At 41.7% G+C, this 9,143-nt stretch overlaps 1 protein-coding gene across 1 annotated transcript; it reads right to left on the minus strand.

Moving 5' to 3' along the window:
* Window positions 1–607: 607 nt before the first annotated feature.
* On the minus strand, window positions 608–8,506 carry LOC119426956 (E3 ubiquitin-protein ligase MSL2). Its single transcript, XM_037694530.1, has 3 exons — window positions 8,365–8,506; window positions 3,988–5,384; window positions 608–1,227 (listed from the first exon to the last, which is right to left on the minus strand). The coding sequence occupies exons 1-3, from the start codon at window positions 8,504–8,506 to the stop codon at window positions 925–927; spliced, it is 1,842 nt and encodes a 613-aa protein (XP_037550458.1). The 3' UTR covers window positions 608–924.
* Between the last annotated feature and the right edge of the window lie 637 nt (window positions 8,507–9,143).

Here is a 9,143-nt window from a genome sequence, read left to right on the forward strand (position 1 = left end):
CAGCCTGGTGAGTTATTGGACGTGAATGAAAAATACAAATAAAAAGACACTGGTAACTAATCTGAAACAGTATAAAAATAAGTTTCAAGTTTCTGATCAGTCAAATATGTATGTGGGATTAAAGGATATCTTATTTTAGTTGTTTATGACAACCTATGGCTTCAGTTTATCTTTCCACATGACCATGTACAATCTAACAGTTCTTTAACAGTTGGTTATAGTCTGTAATGATAAAAGTGTCAACAACTGGAGCTGGGAGGCTCCATGTTGCTATTGCTATGGTAACCAAGAGGACTTTCAGGTGCATCTACCAATAAATCTTACACCTCACCACTGATATTAAAAGGTAATCTCACACACACTCTAACCTTGGAGCCTCTGACATGAACTCATCAGTCACGTGTACAAACAGCTGACAGTGCTCAGACTGAAGGGATAACTATCAGAAAAGGCAGATTAATCATCCGTTCACAATCAAAATGTGATCATGTTTAGAATTAGTAACAACTGTCCCAACAGAAATGCCTTTCTTCAAAAGGAAGCAACACTCAAACTGGAAAATTGCTGCAACTTTGATAGCACAAGGCTGAAGATGCATTTTGCAGCGAATGTGATGTGCATACAAGCATACACATACTTGAACAACCTGTTATGGGTTTCTATTGCCTTTTACTGGATGTCTGTCATCTAGGAACATGAAAAGCACCGCTCTAGTACAGATCATCCTTGAAATGAAGGAACTACAGACTGACAGCACAACACACCAGCACACAGGCACAATACAGGAGGCTTTGGCACACCCATGCTAGTCTTACTACTTAGCATTTTCGACAAGACCCATAGCTGCCGTACGTTGCCTCCACTGTGAGGGAAGGGGTGCAGGTTGTCCACAGACCTAGTGATCAGCGGTCACGTTCAAACCACTCAACCAATCAGCAGCTCCAGGCTGTCTTCAAAGTTGGGATCCTGTGGGGGGCTGGGGGACAGGAAGGCTGTGGTCACAGGAGTCCCTGTGGCTGTGGCGACATTAAGAAGAGTGTTAGCACGGATGCTGCTGGTTGCTGGATTGCGGAGTGCTGCGGCTGCCGTGATGCTGGTCAAGTTGATGCCGAGAGTGAGTCGTGTCTGCTCCAAGGCCTTCTCTGGCACAGCAAAAGCCTCGAGCTTCTTCTCACCGTTTGCCATGTAGGAGTTCTGGCAACCTCGACAGATGCAATCTAAGCACGCCTGAGAAGGATGTGAGAAGACAACATTACCCTGCAAGAACTTAGCATTTGTCTACGTTTCACCCCAATGTTGAAAAACATGCCAAATAGTTTCAGTTTCATAAAATACTTCAGAATACTGACTTATAGACTTTAGTAATATTTGATGGCAAATGTGATCTAGCATCAAACACATTTTCATCTTGCAGCCTCGGGTTCCAGGAAATGAAACCAGACTGAGTACTACACTATACTGATATGTCAAAATTGTGAGTCTGAGCAAAATAAGCAGGAACTGGTTGATTTTTTTTTTTTTTAAAGACATGGTTGCATTCAGAACATCGCACCTTCTATAAGGACTGAACAAAGAGAAACAACAATGCTGTGAAACAGTTTTCAAATAAAAAAGTATCTTTGCAACATGTATCCTGAGCAGCATGCTGTGACAGTCTGCATTCAAACTATTGTTTCTGGGAGTGTAAGTACTTCAGCACACTTTGTGTTTGTTTAGTAGCTGAAAAACATTCAGCTCATTTAGGAGAAAGGTAATATGAGTTTTGGTTTTTGTAACTTTATTATTATTCAAAGTATTTAACATTTTACACAAATATTTTGCCTATAGAAATACATTAAGAGCCCTTCAGTTCCTTTACAATTACTTTGAGATCAGCTTCAGCTTGATCGCTTTATTTTTTGTTTTCTCACACCACTTTTAGCTACCATTCAGCTACTTAGTTTTTAGTTACTTTTTTCTACTTTTAGCTAACCATTTGCTGCTTTTAGCTTTCAGCCTGTGTTTTGCTACTTTTACAAACTGGATCCCAAAAAGTTGGGACACTAAACAAATTGTGAATAAAAACTGAATGCAATGATGTGGAGATGGCAAATGTCAATATTTTATTCGTAATATAACATAGATGACAGATCAAAAGTTTAATCTGAGTAAATGTAACATTTTAAAGGAAAAATATGTTGATTCAAAATTTCACAGTGTCAACAAATCCCAAAAAAGTTGGGACAAGTAGCAATAAGTGGCTGGAAAAAGGACATTGAGCATATAACGAACAGCTGGAAGACCAATTAACACTAATTAGGTCAATTGACAACATGATTGGTATAAAAAGAGCTTCTCAGAGTGTCAGTGTCTCTCAGAAGCCAAGATGGTAAGAGGATCACCAATTCCACCATTGTTACGCAGAAAGATAGTGCAGCAATACCAGAATGTTGTTACCCAGCGTAAAATAGCAAAGACTTTTAAGTTATCATCATCAACCGTGCATAACATCATCAAAAGATTCAGAGAATCTGGAACAATCGCTGTGCGTAAGGGTCAAGGCCGTAAAACTCTACTGGATGCTCGTGATCTCCGGGCCCTTAAACGTCACTGCACCTCAAACAGGAATGCCACTGTCAAGGAAATAACAGAATGGGCTCATGAATACTTCCAGAAAGTATTGTCAGTGAACACAATCCACCGTGCCATCCGCCGTTGCCAGCTGAAACTCTACAGTGCAAAGAGGAAGCCATTTCTAAGCAAGCTCCACAAGCTCAGACGTTTGCACCGGGCCAGGGGTCATTTAAACAGGAGTGTGGCAAAATGGAAGACTGTTCTGTGGTCAGATGAGTCACGATTTGAAGTTCTTTATGGAACACTGGGACGCCATGTCATCCGGACCAGAGAAGACAAGGATAGCCCAAGTTGTTATCAACACTCCGTTCAGAAGCCTGCATCACTGATGGTATGGGGTTGCATGAGCGCTTGTGGCATGGGCAGCTTGCATGTCTGGAAAGGCACCATTAATGCAGAGAACTATGTTCAGGTTCTAGAACAACATTTGCTCCCATCTAGACGTCATCTCTTTCAGGGAAGACCCTGCATTTTTCAACACGATAATGCCAGACCACATTCTGCAGCAATCACAACATCATGGCTACGTAGGAGAAGGATCTGGGTACTGAAATGGCCAGCCTGCAGTCCAGATCTTTCACCTATAGAGAACATTTGGTGCATCATAAAGAGGAAGGTGCGACAAAGCAGGCCCAAGACGATTGAACAGTGAGAGGCCTGTATTAGACATGAATGGGAGAGCATTCCTATTTCTAAACTGGAGAAACTGGTCTCCTCTGTCCCCAGACGTCTGTTGAGTGTTGGAAGAAGAAGGGGGGATGACACACAGTGGTAAAAATGGACTTGTCCCAACTTTTTTGGGATTTGTTGACGCCATGAAATTTGGAAACAACAGATTTTTCCCTTAAAATGAAACATTCTCTCAGTTTAAACTTTTGATCTGTGATTTGTGTTCTATTCTGAATAAAATATTAGATGTTGGCACCTCCACATCATTGCATTCAGTTTTTATTCACAATTTGTTTAGTGACCAAACTTTTTTGGAATCCGGTTTGTACCTATGGTTCTGCTTTTTGTAGCATTTCTGCTCTTTTCATCTTTTAGCTCTCCCTTTGTTCCTTTTATAGCGTTAAAGTGTCCTTGAGCAAGACACCCAATCCCTAATAGCTCCCCGGGCACTTACAGCCGCCCGCTGCTCCACCTGATCTCACATGTGATGGGTTAAATGCAGAAAACTTTTTGTCATGTCAAATTTTGTCATACAATTTTGAACATACAATGATAAGATTGCAATAAATAAATAACACCTATCATTTCCCAACATGTTTCTAACTAAATCAAAGAACATTACAATGGTATTATTAACTGTGAATGACATAATAAGATAACAATAGACAGTTAAAGTGGAAAGTTTGTCATGAACAGATGCCTCACCTTGCGGTTTGAGTAACAGGGACAGCGCTGCCCCCTGCAGGTTAAAACTGATGGGTTCTGAGTGGCCCTGCCACATTTACAGCCCTTCTTCTCCGCCGGCTTCTTGTAGGGAGGCCTAACAGGAGGTGCGGGCAGCAGGCAGCCTGACAGCAAGCGCTGCTCTTTGCTTCGGTCCTTGGTCTTTGACCCCCCACTGCTGCGAGCCTTGGCATGGGGCTTTTTAGGGCTTTGCTCCATATGCTTCCTGACGCCTTTACTGTTCTGCACAGGACGACTGGACTTGGGGAGCATGCCATTAGGAAGCGAGGAGTATGTGTGCACCGGCACAGCTATGGAAGGTGTAGGTAGTTTTGTGTGCAGTGTGTGGGGGGAGGTTGGAGTGTGAAAATACGATGAGCCCTGCAAGATGGAGACGATAGGGAGGGGTTTCACTTGTTCCCGATCACTCTCTGACCGGGATCGCTTGCGGTTAAGGCGGATTGTTGGGAGCTTGGAGACTGCTGAAGGCTCTAAGGAAGATGCCTGTGTGTGAGCACCATGACCTGCTACTGTGATAGTCCTGCCAGTTTGAATCTGTGTGTAATTGTGAGCTGCATCCAGCTGCAAGTACATGTGATTATGTGCTCTGTCCGTGGTTGTGTGTGTGCGTATCCTTTCTGGCTGTGAATGGAGAGAATCTCGCCCAGGCTGAAGGGGATCCAATGTCTGCAAGACCTCCTCTACACTGAGGAGCAAAACCTCTCCCTCCTCCAGCTCCCTGTTACAGGATTCTCCATCCCTGAGTGAGCACACAGTGCCTGGTGTCGGAGTTAAAGGTCCAGTGGTCAGACTCAGTTCCAAACCACAAGCTGTATCAGATACAGCTAAGCCTGCATGTTGCTGTTCCTCAACTAGTTCACATACTTCCAGCTCAGGAGAAGAGGGATCAAGATCCTCCAGTGCTTCTCCGTTGCATTCCTGGGGTCCATTGAAACACGGAGGCTCTGAGGAAGAGTTCTGGGGAATGGCTGAGAGCTTGGTGGGAACAGGTGGTGCCTCTGTGGGAGTAAGAGACTCTGGAGCAGACAGATTCACATCTTCTTGGAGCCAGATTAAGTCATCAGTCTCTGTCTCCTCTACATGTGACATTAACACCTCCTCGAGCAAAGTCATAACCTCTGGAGACCCACCAGCATGGCTGCTGATTGACTGCAGCAGTGGAGACTGAGTTACATACAGGCAGAGGTTTTGATAGCACTGCACCAGTAGGGAAAGCTGTTTGTTCTCCTGGAAACAGGAATAGTCCTTACAGCGACTGCATGACAACCGGATCCGCATTTTCTGACCTTTACAGCCCAAGCAAACATAATGCTGACACTCTGGGTGTGTTGGGGAAATGGGATTCTGGAGTAGTTTACCTAAAGTAGAAATAAAAAAGAATGGACTTTTAAAAATGCATAGTGGTTATAATCAGAGCCCGAGTGATATATTGGTAGGGCCATTGTTTTAGGCCGATATAGATGTTTGGGGACCTATTGGTATTGGTGATAATTGTCCCATTATGTGCTAATATAAACACTTCTAATTTTCACCCCTAAAATGCTGAAACCATGCAATGTATCCAGCCGGGGCGCATGAAGACTACTTTCAAGTCATGGCCGTTCACTTAAGTTTCACTTTTCATTTTCAGCACAGCCGAAGCAGAGAACAATACAGTGTGGTGTATTTAGCTGAACAGAGCATTGTACGTTTATTTTAACTGATCTATAAAATAAATCAACAATAAATTCTCTTCAATCCTCCAACCTGATTGTGATAAACTTAAATGTCTCTCAAGTTAACAAACCAACGTTTAGAGAACCTAGCATAGGCTATTGCCTTGCAAAACCTTATCCAGAACAATAAATCTAACGTAGCGGTAAAATATCAGTGTTAGTAATATCCTGATGCATGCTCAATAATCCAGGTAGAAAAATCTAAAAAAGTTAAATCTGGTCCTCTGGACCAGTGTTAGTAATGTTATCTTTGTCGTCCTCAATGAAATGTTTGTCTGAAATCTTTACTTCTCTGCAAAGAACAAAAATACCGACAGTCATCTTACTTAACTTTTCTCTTTTTTTCATATTTAGTAGAGCTGACCAATATGGAAAAGTTGGCTATCGCTGATACCAATACTGGGAAGGCAGGCGACCGCTGATAACTGATATAATGGCTAAAAATTTTTGAGCTTTGTCCACCGCCAAGAATCTAAGAAAACAGTGAGTGGGGCGGCGCTTGTTTATTTAGTGCAGCTGTTAGCAACCATGAAGCTAAGCTAACCAGATCCACACTTTAATTAGTCCCACAGTAGTTTACAGGTGGTGCACTGCTCATAAAAACAAGTCTTCCTAACGTGCGTTCACATTTTCTATCCTCCACTATTCACCATAAAGTTATCACGTGTGTTATAAAATATAAATTAAACAAAGAAACACCCTTCATGCATCTTCATGCGCCCTCTGCTGGATACATTGTAAAATTACAGTTGGTTCCAACATCTTTGGGGTGAAAATTAGAAGTGCTTATACCGGTGCATAATGGGACAATCATCACAGATGCCGACAAGTTCCCAAAAGTCTATATCGGCCTAAATTATCGACCCTACTGATATATCAGTTCGGCTCTAATATTTAGCAGCAGGTTCACTCTAATATCTCAACCTAAATGTCTTTACAGGGATTCTACACTTGTCTGATGCCTCAAGGGTGCACCAATCACAGATTTCTAAAAAGTCTGACCTGCCAATTCAGATTTTGGCCGATACCAATTTAGTTTTATAAGCGACACTGTCAAGTGTTATAAGGTCACAATGCACCTTCAATTTTCCAATCTTATTTTATTGAAAAACTTACCCTTGAACAATATCATAGAAACAATACAAACTTGTTTTAACAGGCCATGGGGTAGTGCTCTGAAATATAAATAAAGTTTAGACAATTGTTGTTAAAAACACCCCAAAAAAAAAAATCTGTAAAATCGGTTTCTCATGCAAGTATCGGCCAATCACTGATCTCCCAAAATTAAGGAAATCTGGGCCGATAAATCAACGGTGCACCCCTAATTTCACTATATTTGTTTACCTACACAGACTTCGGCCAGCGTAATATAGGTCAATCATGCAACTCAAGTGTACACAAGGTTTTCAGCAAATTTAGCCAGATGCTCTATTTCACGTGTCAAACTCAAGGCCCGGGGGCCAAATGTGGCCTTCGGTGACATCTTATCTGGCCCCCAAGATGTTTTTTTTAAAGTAAAATACTTTTATCACTTTATTTTTTTCAGTAATCTTTGATGATCATGTCAAAAGCGCAACAGAGGACATCAAATGAGACCAATCAAACTCTTGTTGAGGAACCTGCAACCAAGAAGAGATGTTGGTATCTAACTTGAGTAAATGTAGATTCTGAAACCGGCCCTTAGTTTGAAAAAGGTTTGAATTTTGGCCTCTTTTGTAAGCGAGTTTGACACCCCTGCTCTATTTACATGAAGTGTAGACCCATGTTTCAGAATAGCATATCAATATATCTGTGAAAATACTAAAGTAAACATTTTCAAATTGCATCATTTGAAATAGTCCAGGTTTTTATGTTTGATTTTATACTTTGTGACGAGTAGTTTTATTTGTCCTTTTCCTTAAAAGTCTGCTTTAGACTGCTGCTTAATACACCGTGTTATTTACATTATTAGTGTGTAGTGTATATCTTAGATCTTTTAGCGTTTGTTCAGCATATATCTTAGTATATATCTTACATTCTTATATACTGTTTCTTTTTATACTTTTTTTGTTGTTGCTATTTTTGGGAGTAACTGGGACCCTGAGTACACAATTTTGTTCCACCTCATGAACCACATGTGATGAGAATGACAATAACGAACCTTGAACTTGAATTGTTCCTCCATTGTAATTTATTAGCATAGGCAAAAACTACTTACTAGTTTTACCACCAACTTTAATTAGTAAAATGGTAATTAGTTGCATCACTAAATCGTCAAAACAGATCCCAGACAGTTCCATAAAAAGCGCTCACAAACGGTCCCAAATGTATATTTGAACAGTTTGTCCTCTAATGTAAGCTGTGTCAGCATGAGCAGGACCGAGTAAATAAAGCATGAATAGGAAGCACATGTTCCGCAGAGAACAACAGAAGACTCATCTGTCTGGTCCAGAGGACAGCCTCGGTTGCCTAGGAGACCACAGATGTAAACGTAGCTCCAGTCACGCACGTCCACACAAGTTTTACTCAAACTGAATAATAGACGTGCGATTAAAAGACTCAAAACATACGCATTTAAAATACAGCCAGTAGGCTACACAAAACACTGAGTGTGTGCTATTTTATATAATGTCAGAATGCTTACCGCAGACACGACAAGCGAGGGACTGTCGGAAGGAAGGTAGCTGCTTGTACATTTCTGCAAAAGTGTGAGGCTGCCGGGGGTCGCAGCGCAGCACTGCTCGGCTGGCAGACACATACAGAGCGGTGGCATTCACGGGATTCATAGCGGTTTATCTTCCAGCTTCAAGAAAGACCGTCCGAGAGGCTAAATCCCGCAGCAAGCAACGCACTCAGCAAGTCAACTTTCCGTAAAATGACGGAAATAAAAGCAGCTTGGTGATACAAAAAATACTGTAGTATGTCAACGCACAATGACATATAATAAATTAACACAATGCAAGATAACGATTACAAGGAAGCAGTGCCAATTGTAACGCGCACACCGTTAGCTAGCTCGACAGGGGCTAACTCGTTAGCATCCCCGGTTTGAGTGGACGTAGCCTTTTCTAGAGCCCTTTCGAAATCCAATTTCTAAGTCTACCAGTAACAAACTATGTGACACAACGCACATGGCTGACGCAACATATGGGCTACAAAATGAACTGAGCGAGCCATGGGGATCAAAATGTTAGCATCACGAAGCTAAAATTAGCTTAACAATTAACCAAATGCTTTTTAAGAGAAATAGCCGATTAAGCCATAGAGGAAATCAACAATTAAACACCTTTTCCGTATTGGTGCTCAGTTGGAGGCAGAGATGCTGCGAGCGTCACAAATTTGCTTGGTTGGAAATTACCTAACAGGCGCGCACTTGATGTAAACAAAGCTAACGAGCTAGCGTTAGCATTTCTAGCTAACTTA

The sequence above is a fragment of the Nematolebias whitei genome, chromosome 21 (assembly GCF_014905685.2).
Source record: "Nematolebias whitei isolate Nwh7 chromosome 21, NemWhi1, whole genome shotgun sequence".
Lineage (NCBI taxonomy): Eukaryota > Metazoa > Chordata > Actinopteri > Cyprinodontiformes > Rivulidae > Nematolebias > Nematolebias whitei.